General features: G+C 35.8%; 1 protein-coding gene across 1 annotated transcript in view; it reads right to left on the bottom strand.

The window, feature by feature from the left end:
* Positions 1–710: 710 nt before the first annotated feature.
* MEIS1 (Meis homeobox 1) overlaps positions 711–16,990 on the bottom strand; it is a 153,973-nt gene continuing 137,693 nt past the window's right edge. Inside the window, 3 exon segments of the mRNA XM_020985419.2 lie at positions 711–2,287; positions 4,833–4,922; positions 6,060–6,199. Coding sequence (XP_020841078.1) covers positions 2,004–2,287; positions 4,833–4,922; positions 6,060–6,199 — 514 coding nt within the window. The 3' untranslated portion in view covers positions 711–2,003.

Below are 16,990 nucleotides of genomic sequence, written 5' to 3'. Positions count from 1 at the left end.
TGCTCTGTTCTGACCCCATGTTTTGTTTACAAAGCAATCACGGCTAAAAGGTTTATTTTTTATGAATCTACCCTAATTAAAATATTTGTATATTTTCGTTAGCTTTGGAAGCACAGTTTATGGCTGTAATTTTATTTAAATAAAATTATAAGGTATTCCTGCTTAAACATGTTATTTTGTATTATTTAGCTGGCTGCAATGCAGAAAGTACAGCTGTGCTGGAAAATTGGTTAATAACCAGTTTTCATCCAATGAGAACACAGAACATATTTATGAGAATTAGATTTTAAAGTCTATCATCTTCAATTCCCATAGTTAATTTTCTAATGAATGTATACTACTCATCTTAGGTAACATCCTTACTAATAGACTAAACTCTGTACTTAGATTTGCCATTATGTGCTGGAATAATTTAGCTACTATTAGATGAGTAATTCTGTTTGATGTAATATGAGAGTCTATCTGGTATCTTGCAGTTTAGTGCCCTTAGGTGTTAAATTTGCTATTAAGATCAGAGTTCTTTTAAAAAAAATCAGCTATTATTAAACAATTGATTTTTGTGGTTAAAATTTTGAAAGAAATCTTATAAATAAATGCATCCCTTGGAGCTAATGATTATTAATTTTATAATTACTGTATTCATTTATTGTTATAGGATCATTACAAATTTGGGGGGCAGTAAACAAATTTTTCAAGCAGTAGAGTCAGCATGACAAAAAATAATTTGTTTTTATTTTAGATTCAGATTTCATTACTGCACTCAAACTACTACAACTGGGCTTTGAGTTATTATACAATCCAAACTGTTTCAATCAGAAACTCTAAGACTCAGTGTGCAATGATTATTATTAATAATTAGCTCCTTGGTTTCTTGATAGAAAAAGGCTATCAACAAGCATTTGTTTAACCACAACAAAAAGTATAATTAGCTTATCCCACTTATTAAATCTTGTATGCATGCCAACTCATACCAAACTGCTACTTTTACAAAAAATTGCAATAATACAGTTCATTTTTCCAGTCCTTTTTGCACAAAATTTATTTACAATGTCTACATAAATGCTCCAAGATGGGACTATGGAAAAATACACACATGACTGATGCTTTGCTCAGAAATAAAGTCAACATATTAAAAATAAATCTTCAGTTCATGTTTTTGAGCTGCATAAAACAGGAAGTGATGTATAAGGTGGTGGTTGTTGCATGGGGACAATGATGCTCTGATGTGACAATGAGGCTTCAAAACACACTGCCTTTTGGTTTCCATGCCTCCTCCTACCAGTCTCCTTAAGACACTGCCTGGAACAGCTGATTAATCATTGTTGATGACTGCAGTTTTTCCCATCCTTCCCGATTTACATCTGTTCAGGCCAATTCAAATATGGTGAGTAAATGAATTAGACATGCAAATTCAAGCCCCAGGCTAGAGAGAGGGAGAGAGGGAGAGGGGGGAGAGAGAGAGAGAGAGAGAGAGAGAGAGAGAGAGAGAGAGAGAGAGAGAGAGAGAGAGAGAGAGAGAGAGAGAGCGAGCACACGAATGGCTGAAATCCTAGGCTGGAAGAAAGATTCTTCTGCCTGATATAGTTATTTTAATGCTCTAAAAATCCCGCAAATAAGACCTTTCTGTCATTTGCAGGATAACTGTAAGGCTTTTAATGTAAGGAGGCTTCTGGAGGAAGTGAAGAGCTATGGAAACAACACACATAGTGTGGAAAAATTTCACATTTTTTTTTAAAAAATCTATAAGAAACAACGTAATATGGATAACAGTATAATAGCATTTACAATATTTCACTCTTTGTTCTCTTAATGTCTTATATAGTTATTTAGCATGTCCCCAAAGTTGACTTCGGTTGGTGTTTCCTGCTTTTTTAAGGGTCCCTATGAAGAATTAGGGATGCTCCTTGGTCCACAGTAGATGCCAAGAATGGAACTCCACAGTCAATGCAGAAAAACGATATTTGAAATCTGTCACGGTTGCAGACAATGCATATTCCCTTAAGCTACTGAGCATGAATGTCCATGACTTGTCCACTCATTGTTGGGTCTCCTGTATTAAGCACTGTGGGGCTTGATGCTGACATTGGCATTCCAGGGTGGGATGGTCCTCCATGCATCATCACTGTTGGGTGGTGAGGGTGTCCAGGAATGTAGGTATGCATGGGGGGCCCATGACGCAGCTGAGCAGGATGTGGGGGCATCTGGGGTTGGGTATAACTTGGCTGTCCCATACTCACACCCATTGGACCACCCCGAGCTACATACTCCCCTGGCATACTTTGCAGCCCTGTAGAAATTTAAAACAAGAAAGAAACCAACAAAAAAAAAAAATCTTGTGAAAAATCAACTTTGGATTTGTGAATTCAACACCACAACAGCACCAAACATCAATAGAAAAAAAAATCATTTTAAAATAGTAAGGGTTTCCTTTTTAAGAAAAATGTCACAAGAAAAAAACAACATAAACTTTTGCTTTTACTACTTTTATATAATGTTGCTTCTATTATCATTACTAATAGCACAGTATCTTGTGATGTCAGGTTAACGTGATGAGTTTTTATTTACTTAGAAAACACTCTTATTTAACATCCAGTGAGAAGAGGCACTTTTAGCCATCCAAACATTCTATACGATGAATATATCACATTGTTCAATAAGCAATTCACATGGAACTGAAATGGATAGGATTATTAAGTGTAATTGTTACATTAAACTGTATTTTTAACACATAAAAATCAATGTTATCAATTAATTCCTTCTTTGTGATTACTTAGGCCTGAAGAAGAAAAAAAAACACTCAACACAAAATTCAGTCCACCCTGAAATGATTTTGAGAACAATAAGAAAAACTGGACCTAAAACAATAACCCTCTTGCTTTGTGGGGGCCTCTTGTCTTCTGCATGGATTGCTATAGTTGATGGAAACTGACAGGTGTATTGTTTCTGAGAGCTATACGTTCTATAATCATCAAGGGTGAAAGGCATAACGCTATTGCTAAGTAGGTTCAATTGGCTTTAGTTCTAAGTAATAGTGCATTGTGAATGCTATGAACACCTTTGAATCAGGTCTCTGGGCTCTAGCAATGACTGGCTGCTTAATCTAGCCTAAAGGAACATTTTTGAACTAATGAAAATTGCTTTTAAAATATACTGTACCCACAGCTCTTTAATCAAAAAAGATGATAATATTTTTTGTAATAACCTATTAATTTAATTGGTCACGAAGCATAAAATACATCATTTAAATTTAATTGACCCAGAAACTAAGAAACAATATTTAAATTAACTAAGCTAGAAATTTCCATGATGAGGTAATAAGACTGTTGCATTCCAGAGTTCAATGGAATGTTTTCACAGCTAATTGTTAAAACTTTTTTTTTGACTCATGCCCATAGAATACCAATATAAATTGCACTTGGCCTAACTAGTGATTTCAAATACTACATTAATATAATCAAAGACACAACCAAGGCTATGAAATAACTGCTTATAATTCCAGAAACAAAACAGAAAAAGCAACACTATTAGGGATAATTTAGGAATTGAACAAGAGCCTTGGTGTTCGAAACAGTTTTACTGCTCTGAACAAGAAATGCTATAATGCATTTTCTCTCCTCTAAAAAAGACAAGAGCATGAATCTGGGGCAGTTTTTCCTAGGCTTACTTCACTAGGCCTGCCACTGAAGATTGCATTAATGATCTCTATTTTTGTATACTGAATAAGTCAAATCCATTTGTCACACTGCAAGTGATGGCATACTTAATTTGGATATAGTCAATTAGCCCGGGCTAAGCTCCATAGCCTGCTGTGCACACCTCTATTTTGTATTCTCCCTTTTTTCCATTGCCACACGTAATCCCATTATGATGGACAGACAAAGAGGAATAAACTAAAAAAAAATGTTTTTTAAAAAGGAAAAGTTTGGTTGAATGAATTGCAAAATATGCCTTAACGACCCTAAGTGAAGCTTGTGTTTGTTTTACCCCAAAAGAAGTCTCTGTTTAGCTTTTCGGTATCTTGCAGGTTAGTGTAGAAATGTAACTCATGCATCAACTGTGGTTAGACAGATTTATGACACTTTGGGGACATGCTTTTTCCTCTCTTTGCACTGCTGCAGACTGCTTACATTTTGCAAATCAGTCTGTTGCTATGACAACTTGCTCCCCCCCACCTCCTCCTGACTGTTTCTTGTTTGGTCATGTGGTCAGTACTGTATAATAGCAACACACACGGTAAATGTACATCATACACAGTATCTATGAGCTTAAAAGCTTGATCAAAACCGAGGAGACAATGGAGGAAGCAAGAAACAAGGAGTTTAATGGAAAGGAAGGAACAAGCATAAAAAGCAATGGGCAAGGAGAAGATGAGAGAATGCAAGAAGAAAAATACACCTAGAACAAAGTGAGAACGAAGACCCCTCCCCCATTTGTACTTACTTCCCCCTTGCTTTTCGATTGGTTAACTAGATGAAGGTTACATGTAGTGCCACTGCCCCTCCATGCCCATATTCATGCCCATTCCACTCATAGGTCCTAGAAGGGAGATAAAAATCCAAGAAGAGGCCAGAAAATGAGCAAAGTCAACAGATAGTGCCAAAAGACCCTTTAAAAATACAGATTCCAGAGGGCAGAAAAAAAGGTTAAGATCTTCAGAGTGTAAAGATCCTCGATTCCTCTGCGTAATATCTTAGGTGCATAGAGGACAGGCAAGGCAAGGCAGGCAGCTTGAGATAACAGCAAGAGATGCAATGGTTTTACCTGTGCTGCTGAAGGGATAGCACTTACAAACCAGAGTAGCAACAATAACAGTAACACAATATGCATCTTACCTGGTGCTCTGATGCCCATGTGTTGCTGACCGTCCATTACGAAACCTCCCATTGGTTGTCCGTCTGGGTTATAAGGTGTTCCTTGACTTACTATAAAAATGTAGAACATAATTACTTACTACCAGTTTTCATTGAAAGGAAGAGAGAGAGAGAGAGAGAGAGAGAGAGAGAGAGAGAGACAGAGAGAGAGAGACAGAGAGAGAGAGAGAGAGAATATACCGAGTGGCATTTTTGCTTATTGTAAAAGCATAACTTCAAAACGGAATTAAAATAAAATTCTCCTTGCAATACTGTATCAGACTGCCAGGACTAAAGTGTCAAGGTTCTACTGACAGCAAGATTTAGAAATTTTCTGTTTGGATTTTAATCTGGTGATCATTTAATAGGTGTTGAAAGAAAAAAGAAATCCAAAATGTATGGACATGACTAGACATGTTTGGGCCCAAAGTGATACTTGACATAATTTCAGAGACTGCTCTATTGAGATGAGAGAGAGCATTTTAAAAGAAAGTGTACAACCAACACCAACTTCAGCAAATGGGCTCTTTGTTGGTCTTACTGCTTTCTCACAATACTAAAACAAATCCTAGAATGAAGGTGCTTCCTAGATGTTTAGCTCTAGAAGCCAAAATCCCATAGCAGTATCGGTATTTTAAGTTTCTAATACAAATAGCTTGAGAAAAACAAGAACAAAACAAAACAAAACAAAAATCATACACAGACACACCTTAAACCCCACAGGATGGATATGAATAAAGCTAGAGAACCCAGAACTTGGTATTTGTACCACTACCTGAATTCTACATTTTAACCGCACATTAAAAGCTGGCTTCAGAAGTAAACTGCCTTGGGTTATTAAAGCACATGAAGCTCTACCTCATTGAATGTCTTTGAACTTTACTGAGTCCCACAAGCGATCCTGACCCCTTTGCCCTTTTGACAGGTAATAAAGTTTACAGCAATTCCACACCAAGCCATGCACCAGGGAGTGGTCATAGTAGCAGAAAGAGCTGGGAAGGAAAACTCAAAAAAAAATAACATTAATATATCGAATGTGTACAAAGAATCCTGTAACTGAGCATATAATTTAATCGTTACTTTTCTCTATTTGCTTTTTTTTTCCTCCAAATATTTTAATGATGTTAAATTGATTAGTGTTGTTATGAAACGAGACTGGTTTAATTTTAATTGTCAATCACTCCCAGCACTCATTCCCAGTTTATTTACCAGGTAATGGACCTCCCGGTGAATGGCTTGAGGATGGCTTTCGCTTGCGTGACTTGAATACAGTTACTATGGGGGACTTGCCTGCTCGATTGGACTGGTCTATCATGGGCTGAACTATTCTTCTTCTAGCATTAATAAACCTGTAACAAAAGAGTAAAGTGAATCATTATTGCATGTTTTTGTCGCTTTGTTTCGTATTTAAAGGAGAAAGAAAGGAATTCAGCTATGGCCAAGGCTAGGATTTGGTTCCCTTGACTAGTCTATGTGCAGTTTCAAATGCTGCAAAACCTATAACCCCTGGTGACCTTTGAGCATACAGGCTTGGGGTTTCTGAGTTGATTTATGTTTGTCTGCTTTTACCACAGTTGGACACTTCCATTTCATCTTTTCATGGGGGAATTAGCAGAGTTTTCAGGAAACAATGCTAGCCACCACTCTTTTCAATTCAGAGGGGGAAAAATTGGTCTAGATAGGGAGATGTTCATAAGGGCATCTGTTACCTCTCCTAATTAGCGACATTTCTATCTTATGTTCTCTAGCCTCCTTTTACAATTTTTATCAAAACCTTCCCTACCTCTTGCAAACCTAATTCTATTTTAATGCCCACTATTAAGATAATGAACTGAGATGGCAGAACACCATCAAATGAGAGAATGTCTGGAGTTTTATCACCACTAACTCACACTGCTGGGGACTTCAGAGAAATACATTCCTTGAAGAGATTTCTTGGATTTTTTTTTTTGCTCTTTATGCAAAGTATGAGGTCAAGGCGAGGTCACAGCTATACAGTAATTGAACTTATAATCCTGCTTTCTCCCGCTAGTGCAGAAAATTTATAACAAACATCTTGTTAGAACATAATTATTGTACTAGCAGGAAAAAAATGGCTAGTTATTTCAAAATAAAAAGTGGTTAAAATTTGCTCACCAAGGTTATAACAGTGACATGTTAACTCTTAAGGTACTTTCAGTGTGCAAACTATAATAAAAATCAGAAATTGAATTCAAGGAATGAACAAGATACATTGGATTCTGAGATAGTAAATGCTCTCAATTCTCAACCTAAAAAATGAGCACCACATAAAAATACACAATGAAAAGTTTAATAATGCACTATTAATAATTAAAGCTGCTACCACAGTCCAGTATGAATCCCAATCTGTAACTCATATTCATAATCTGTCCACCTCACAAGGGGAAATGGTACCTAAATAGAGGGCCATTACACTGAATGAACATATGTTTCTTAAAGTAGAAATTCATACTCCATGACACTTATAGTTTCCAAGTATCCTGGATCTTTTATGTTCCTTTTTTTTCCTGAAAAGTAATTAAAATAAAAATGAGAATAAAATCTAACTAAAATGTAATGTTTTGGTGGGACAAACCAGTGGACCGGCAATACGCATTGTATCAATTCTTGTAAATATTGTCCCTAAACTGCTAATAAAATATTTAAAACATAGATCTATAACAAATTGTGTTGGAAATCAGTTTATCATTATCTTGTATAAACCATGAAAATTGGAATCATGTGAGCAGAAGGTTAGATTAATTCTCCATTCTCATTATAAGCACAGGTGTAGCACAAACACCATGTGAAATAACTAATTAAGATGGGGGGGGAAATCTGCTTTTTCATTAGCTATCTTAGGTGCATGACCAATTAGAAAATTATTTAATATTAATACTCAGAATACAGCAAGAGCAATTTTCATAGTCACTAACAAAAGTAATACAGTCAAGAAATAACCTCTCTGTGGCATTGTTGATAATATACAAGCTTCTAGAGGGCAGGAATCTTGTCTGCACAATTTACTTAATACATTATTTGGTCCACAATCATCCATAGCAAATGTGTAATAAATGTAATTTGTAGTGATGATTTATATACCACCTATCCTTACTATGTTTATAGCACTAGGTAGATTTTACTGATTGATCAATTGGTTTTCATCTAATTAATGCTAGAAATGTTCCTGCATGTTAGGTGGGAAACATTTATGAATATATCCATTTCACAGTAGTAGTCTAATGATTTATAATAAAAATATATATGATAAAGTTGATACTACCCATCAACAGGATAAATTACCTGAATTTTTTTCCAGTTTCTGCATTCACAATTTTTTTCCTTTTGCACCAACCGAATACAGGTGAAAATGGTTTGAACTAACAGGGACTAACCCAACCCCATCACCATCACCATGGTGGCCTTCTTTAGCTTTCTATCCAACTGATATAACCAGCCTCAAATCTCATATTCCCACTGTCTTCCCCATTAATGATGTTTGCATTCAATCTTCAATTAACCTAACTTCAATTTAATACAAGTTCTAAACTTATATGATGTACAGATATAAAATTCACTCTGCCATGTTTGAAATAGATACACATAGATACATGCACATTCTCACATGATCATTTTAGCAAAGAAAGCTATACTTTTGCAATAACTGTTTTTTAACTGAACATCTTAGTTTAGAAACCTTTCACTCAAAATCTCAAAATTCTTTCAAATGTCTTTAATATAATACAATATTGACAAACACAAATAATTACAATATCTAAACTTTCATGAATAAATCATTATTTGATCAATTGCCTGGTTTCTTTAAAAAAAATTAAACAAATAAATAGAGGAAACAGACAGATTTGTTTCAGATGTGAATTCATTAAATAAAACCACAGTATCCCTATATCCATTTCACAACCATCATAAGAATTACCCTCTTTAATGCACAGTTTCTTAAACATTCTCATAGGTACTATTTGCACTCAAGTACTGCTATAACACAGCCATGGGTTTAGAGGGCTTCAGGGTGAATTCATATACAAAAACATTTTCCTTCTGGGCAAAGTAATAAAATGACATTCTTGCTCCTCCCACTAGAAGTCAAACTGAGGTCAGCTCTCCGTCCCTGTATCTGTTTAAATAAACTGGTCCAGCTGTTTGTTTCCAAAATGCCCTTTAACCTTCTGTCTCATCCTCCCTGCCTTTGTAACAGAATGCTTTCCTTTGCATTGGGGTAGACTCTAAGCTACTACAGATTTTCTGAAAACTGAACAAGAAACTTCCTCAAAGTTTTTTACGAGCCTAATTAATGTTACTTTATAATCACCAACAAATTACTATGCCTCCTTCTTGTTCTTGGGGGAAGGGGGAAACTATATATCTATATATAGATATATGTATCTATATATATCTATATATAGATATATGTATCTATGTATATAGCTATATATAGATATATGTATATATGAAAAAAATCCTAATTAAAACTGCTCAAAAATGTTTATACATATTGGTAACCATATATATGAAGATATTTTGTCCTGTGAACCCAGTAGTAAACTCTGCTTATTGATGGAAGAAGACTGTGAAGTGAACCCCCACTATTGATTGTATAATAAAGTAATAAATAGTTGGAACAAAAGTGTCATTAATGAATTTATAACCACATATACATAAAAACTTTAGCCACTCTGATTCTGAATTTCCCATAGCACCTTTCTCTTGTTGAAGTTCTACATAAAGAAAAAATCCAAGAAAATTTATTTTATAGATTTTATAGTTGATGGTCATAATCTAATCTCAATTTACTCCAGTTCCTAAAACTCAGAACTAGTTAGTTTTGCTTAAAGAGGCTGTCATGTTTATAAAGTGGCTATGGACATGGTTTTTTCTTAAAGTTCACAGTGGATACTGACAGTGAGTAGCCAGAACCAAATCAAATGCTCTATAAAAGCAGGCTTCTTTGACAAACTGATTGCTTGTGAACCAACTATTCACATACTGAATAACTTGAATATGAAGATGGGCTTTCTGAAAAACAAAAATACCCCCAAAATTTATTTTCATTTAAAAAAATCTAACTCACTTTGTGAAATTGGGACAAATGATGTAAAAGAATTAAATTCTCTAAACAGGAGAAAATTCTGAAATAGGGAAGATTTTTGTTTGTTTCTCTCTATTTACGCTATCATGGTTCAGGTTCTCTGCCTATAATAAAATACAAAGCCAAACAAAATGCATAAAGAACAAACCAGTTTTTTTTTAAATTCATTCCATATCAAAGTAAGTTTAGATGTGATCCTCTTTATTTAGTTACCACTTAACATCAGAGAGTGTGTGTGTGTCTGTGTGTGTGTGTGTGTGTGTGTGTGCACGCGTGCGCATGTGTGTTTTCTCTGCTAGGCAGAGATACAAAATGCTTAAAAGACAGTGTATTTGGCTTAATGGACAGATTGCTTAATGGAGTCAGGAGGAATTGGGTTCAGATCTTACTTCCAACATGTTCCAGTTGGATGACTATGAATAAATCAGTTAATATCTCTGAGCCTCAGTTTTCTGATCTGTCAAATTGTGAATAATACCTTATTTTGTTATGGGGCTCAAATAACAGAATGTATGTGAAGTGTTCTTAGAGTACTATATGAGTGTCAGTTGTTATAAAGATGAAAAAATTCCACAGTCTCTGTTTTCTAGGAAATTGAAGGTTGTAAATCCAGTAAGATCTCAAAGATCTCAGATTTTATACCTTCTGAAGAAAAAAACATTTTAGATAGACAAGGAGAAGACATTGGTAAAATATACCTCTTAGTTGGTACATTAAAGGGAAAAGAATAGGACTTTAAGCAGCAGAAAATTTTAGGTAAGAGGTATAGTGGCCTCAGATCAATCAGCAGGCATTTAAAAATACTATGCATCAGGCAATATAATAGGCAATAAGGGCACAAGCACAAGAGATTTCTTTTGGTAGCTGCCCCCAAGGACCTTACAACCTAGCTGGGGAAGACAACACATATGTATATAACACACACATTCATGAATAACACACATGCATTCATATGTAACATACATGCATACATGTAGACATGATAAAAAGCAATAGGAAGGGATAGGCAGTAGCAGCTGTTGGAAACAGGAATTTAGAAGATGCTGCTTGAGCTAATTCTTGAAGTACTCTAAGGATTCTGAGAAGTAGAGAAGAGGCATGGGAAAAGGGACATAGAATATCATGGAAAAGAAACAACCAGAAGACCAGGCATAGTAGTGTATGTCTGAAATCCCTGCAACCTGGGAGGTTGAGGCTGGTGGATTGCTTAAGTTTGGAAGTTCCGAGCTTCAATGATATTAAAGCCAATCAAGTGTTCACACTAAATCTGGCACCAATAGGGTGGGCTCCTGGAGCAGGGAGCGATAAACTGGCCTAGGCTGGAAAGAAAGTAGGTCAAAACTTCCTGACAAGAGATGAATTATTAAAAATAAATGGCTGCTGCACTTCCAGTCTGGGCAAGATAGGGAAGGAAAGAAGGAAAGAAGGAAGGAAGGAAGGAAGGAAGGAAGGAAGGAAGGAAGGAAGGAAGGAAGGAAGGAAGAGAGGGAGGGAGGAAGGAAGCAACAACAAGAAAGCCAATTTTGCTATATTAGAGTATATGTGAAAGGGAATAATGTCTGAATAATTAATCAGTCAATAATTATTAAACACCTACTATGTGGCAGGCATCATGCTAGATGCTGTGGATGACAAATATAAAGAATGAAATAATCCATACACACAATGTATTTATATTCTAAACTGAAAAGAAGGGTAGTTTGGGGCCAGGATTTCAGTGCCAAACAAGGCTTTATACAGGGCTTCCAAAAGCTATTAAAGCTTAAAACTGTACTAAGACTTTGGAGACACCTTGTATTTGATCTTTGAAGCAACAGAGAGCCACTCGAGTTACAGCTCTAATTTTTCCTCAGTGCTCATTCAATATCTCTTTAAAAAAATTTCTGTCTTTGATCATATGCATAATTTTCTAATCAAGACGTAGTGATGCAGCTATCTGCATTTGACCTGTGGTTTCTAGTTCACTCTCCCCATTTTGTTGCACTCATATCCAGTGCTTAGATACCTAAGTTTTAACAGATCAGGGTACTGTTTTCATTTACTAAGCAATTAAGAAAATAGTACTAGACCTTGGTTACATATCGAACCACAAGGTACATTTTCCTAGTTTCATGTTCCATGACAGGTGACATTTTTCACAGGGATTTACTCTGTTCATACCTCTTCTCATGACCCTTTGAGGTCCTTCTGGTCCTCAAATGATGATGATAAGATGATGATGAGAGAATCACACTTTCAAAAATTGTGTTTTTATGCTTCCCAAATAAATTCTTTTTTATTGGGTTGTAGATAAAACTTTGTTTCTTTATGATGGTCACAAATAGGCTAAGAGTTGGCTTCTTGATATACTTCCTCCAAACTTTTTTTTTGGTTTTTAAAGATATATTTTTATTAGGTGTATCCTACTTTACCAATTCAACTTTGCCTAAGAAAAAAAAATGCCCAACATTGCCAGTCTCCAAGTCCTCAGCGGATTTCATGCTACTCCTTGTTAATTTCACATAAATATGAGAGAGAAAGAGAGAGGTTAAGGGAGAGAATTAGGAGAGAGAGGGAGTGAGAGAGAGAGAGAGAGAGAAGGAGGGGGTAGATGATGGGGGGGAAGGAGTTTCGTAAGTATTGGTGCTCTTAAGTCTTGCAAACCCCAACATTCAATCATTTTGAAACATATCCTAACATATGTGGTGATTCTGGGCTTATGAAATCAAAGAAAACACATTATTTCCATGGCATGGTAGGAAACATCACTGTTAGAAATGTTTTTGGTGTATACCATGTTTTACCCCAGAAAGTATCATTTATGGTTAGTTGTTCTTTATGATGACAGTTACACATATTTACATACATTAAGAAATGTGCCTCCAGGGGGCAGCTAGGTGGCACAGTAGATAGAGCACCAGCTCTGGATTCAGGAGTTCCTGAGTTCAAATCTGGCCTCAGACACATAACACTTACTAGCTGTGTGACCCTGGGCAAGTCACTTAACCCCATTGCCTAGGCCCCCCCCCAAAAAAAATTTAAAAACAATTAAATTAATAAATGTGCCTCCATTCTTTAATAAGAATGAAAATAACTTTCTAACAATAAAACTAAGGCCAGTAAAATGATGCATAAATATTAAAATAATATTTCAGAAAGTAATACTATATATGCTTCAGTCAATACTAAAACAAATACAAATATTACACTCTTTAGGGAGTTTTCACTCTTACACCAAATATAAATATTCTCTTCCCCTAAAACAAGAAATAAGCCTCAAAATCTTCTACTGGAGTTATTAAAAACAACCTTTTTATTTTAAAGTTAGTTATTAAACTTAATAACCCATAACTGACAATCACTGGCTCCAAGTTTTCTGTACTCCCTTTCTTTGTGAAATAGGGCTTCAAGACACTCAAGAAAGTTGATTCAATCTCAAGTCAAACCTTATGAAATCATGTTTTTGGCAACATTTCTAGCTTCCTAACATCCTACAAACCACAGACAGTTCCAAGACTGTAATACATCACTGACAATGCTGGAGGGAGATTTGGGGGGAGAGAAAGGATACCAGCGGATGGGGGTGGGGCACAACAAAAGGAAGACAAGAGGGAGGGAAAGGGGGAAAGAAGACATGTTCTACTACCCACCCACTTTAGAAACACAGTATTAGAATATACTCAGATTACAGCAAGCCTATTAATCAGAGATATCAGAAGATTTCCCTTCAAGTTCAGTTTTACTTCTCTGGCATTAATGGAATCAAGTATTTACCAAATTATCATAGAAGAGTCTGGAGTTACATCAGGCAATGAAGAAAATTGGCTACATAGAAGATGTTCAGTAAGACAACTGATAACTACTGACACATTTGATGCAGTCATTTTTTAAATACCTACACTGCTCTTGGGTTTTGAAACCTTAACTCTTTGACTATATTATTATATGTATGTTATGCATTCCCTAAAGCTTTACTTGAAAGCAAGGTTTTAAAATGTTATTTTACTCTTAAAATCAAAGCCTACTAATTAGTGTATATATATATATATATATATATATATATATATATATATTCTATATAGGAAATCGAGTTAGCTCTTATTTTTGAATAGTGGGGTCTCACCTTAACAACGCTTCTCTGCCCTCTCTTGCCACCACCACTCTGAATCAGAAGTGAGAGTGGCTAAAAAGCAATGATAAGCATATATAATAACACTATTTACAATTATGGGATATATTTTATCTTAAAAGCATACCCAACTAATACTTTGAAATTTAGCAGAAATAATTATACATAGGTTCCATGTAAGAAAAAAAAACAATGATGCGAAGCATGACATTGAAGATTTTTTAGCATAATGTATTAATAGTTTGGATGCTGTTAACTGGGTTAATAAAATAATGAATTCTGTTCTTGTAGAAAATGTTCTAATAAAATAATAAGATTCAGGGTTTTGTCCTTAGCTCTCTGCTAGTGACTCTCTACACTGTCTCCTTTAGCAACTTCATTTACTTCCACAACTTCAATTACCACCTCTATGTGTTTGAGCTCTAAGTCTGTATCACCAACCCCTCTAACTGCCTAATGAAATCTTAACCTGAGTCTCATGGGACCCTCAAACTCAACATGTCCAAAATTGAGGTTATTCCCTTCCCTCTTAAACCTGTTCTATCTTCCTTATAGCATCACTATTTCTATCAGTAGCACCACCATTCACCCCGTCTCTCAATGTCAAATCCACGACATCTTTGATCCTTCCTTTTCCCTCACTTCTCATATTCAATCATTTACCAAGTCCTCTTAATTCTACCTATAGAATGCCTTTTACATTCATCCCCACATCCATCTCTATTTCTACCTTCACCACCCTCATTAGTGTCCTCATTACCATCCACTTGGACTAGAGTAATAGCCTCCTAACAGGTCTTCCCATCTCTACTCTCTTTGCCCTCTAATCCATCTTTCATACTGCTGCTAGGGTAATCTTCACCATCCATGGCTATCTCAAAGTATCTGCTCCATTCAAACTCTTCAGTGGCTCTTTACTGTACACAGAATAACGATTAAAGCCCCTCTCTTTGGCTTTCAAGGCCCTTCACAGTCCAAAGGCACTCTCCATTACTCCCCTGCATAGGCTACATACTCCAACCAAACAGTTTCATAAATATGGCCAGTCTCTTCTGCCTCTCTTGTAGTCACCTCTCCTTGTCTTCACTTGCTGGATTCCTCTCTACCTTTAAAGGTCAATTTAAAGAGATAATGTGGCTTAACAGACAGAGCACTAGACTTGGGGTCTGAAAGAGCTAGGTTTGAATCCTGCCTCAAGCTCTTATTAACCATGTGTTATTGCTGTTGTTGTGGTTGTGGCTGTTGTTGAGTTGTTTCAGTCATGTCCAACTCTTTTTGATCCCATTTAGGGTTTTCTTGGCAAAAATACTGGAATGGTTTGTCATTTCCTTCTCCAGGTCATTTTACAGATGAAGAAACTGAGGCAAACAGAGTGAAGTGACTTGCCCAGGGCCACACTGCTAGTAAGTGTCTAAGGCTGAATTTGAATTTAGGTCTTTTTGATTCCAGGCCTGGCACTCTATCCAGTGCACCACCTGGCTGCCCCTACCTTATTTACTATATGACCCTCCAAATCACTTAACCTCCTTGGGCCTCAGTTTCCTGATCTGAAAAATGAAATTGGATTCAATGACCTCCAAGGTCCCTTCCAGATCAAAATCTATGACCTTATGATCATATACCACCTTCTCCAGGAAGTTTATAGCTCTAGAGCTGGAAAAGATAGGGAAACTGAGGCCCAAAAAGCCTGAATTATTCATCCAAGTTTATACAAATAATGTCAGAGAGGGAATTTGAACTTAGATCCTTTAACTTCCAAGCCAGTATTCCTTGCACTGCACCGCACTGCCTTCTGATCTTCCCTGATCTCCCATATTTACAAAGACCTTCCCCATTAGACATTACAGAGCACTCAGTTTTAAATTTCTATAAAAATAACAATAACAACAATAATAATGACTGACACATAGTGCTCTAGGTTTTATGAAACTATATAATAACTGAGATTAGTTCTGTTGCTTAATGTACAATCTCATTTGATTCTCACAATTACTTTGGGAGGTAGTAGAGGCATTATTATTCCCATTTTACAGATGATAAAACCAAGGTTCAGAGAAAGTAATTGACTTACCCATGGTGACATAACTAGTAAGTGCCAGAGGCAGGATTTGAATCTTAGCCTTCCTGACTACAAGTCTAGCACTTTTCATTATACCTATTGCCTTTTCCCTTGGCATATCATGTATCATTATATATTGTAATTTTCTGCTTGTATGCTTTGTGTCCTTATTTGACTCTCAGCTCCATGAAGGTAAGCATCACATCTTACCTAAATTTTTTATGCATTAAATTGATAAAGATTTATTAAGAACCTAATATATGTTAGACATTAGTGTCTAGCACAATGCTCTGAATGTATTAAGGACTTAATAAATGTTTGTTGAAGTGAATGATATTTAATGCACACAATAATGCACAGAATAGATGCCTTAATTTTTTAACATGATAGGACAAGATTTTTCTTAAGCAGAACCATTTATTTTTCATAGTTTCCATGGTTTCCTAATATTTACTCCCCCAAAATCATGAAAGTAGCACTAAGCCAAATATAGGTAACCACTACTTAGAAGAACTCTTTGATACATAAAGTTTTCTTTATATCAAGGCTTCTAATATACAAAGTAGGAAGTATGTTCACATAGAAAATGTTCTACAACCAATAAAAGTAAAAAATAGAAGCATGGAAAAGGGCAAGAGACCAGGCTTCTACTATGCTCTGTAAGATGTCATAGGATTCATAGGATACTAGCAGCTCTGAATCTACTGAAAATGCTTTACTGAATTTTCTTGACTAGGAGGTCTCCCTCTAATTAGACTCTCTCTGATACCCAAAGTCTTTCCTTGCTCCGTATGAACCTCTCTCATGCTTGATGGTTCACCTAAGTCTACCCTCCAGTTACTCAAAAACTTAGCTCCTTTTCATCT

This window comes from Phascolarctos cinereus, unplaced genomic scaffold, assembly GCF_003287225.1.
Source record: "Phascolarctos cinereus isolate Bilbo 61053 unplaced genomic scaffold, phaCin_HiC Scaffold_2;HRSCAF=192, whole genome shotgun sequence".
In the NCBI taxonomy this organism is placed as follows: domain Eukaryota; kingdom Metazoa; phylum Chordata; class Mammalia; order Diprotodontia; family Phascolarctidae; genus Phascolarctos; species Phascolarctos cinereus.
The sequence above is the reverse complement of the archived record's forward strand: the minus strand, read 5'-3'. Positions and strand labels throughout refer to the sequence as shown.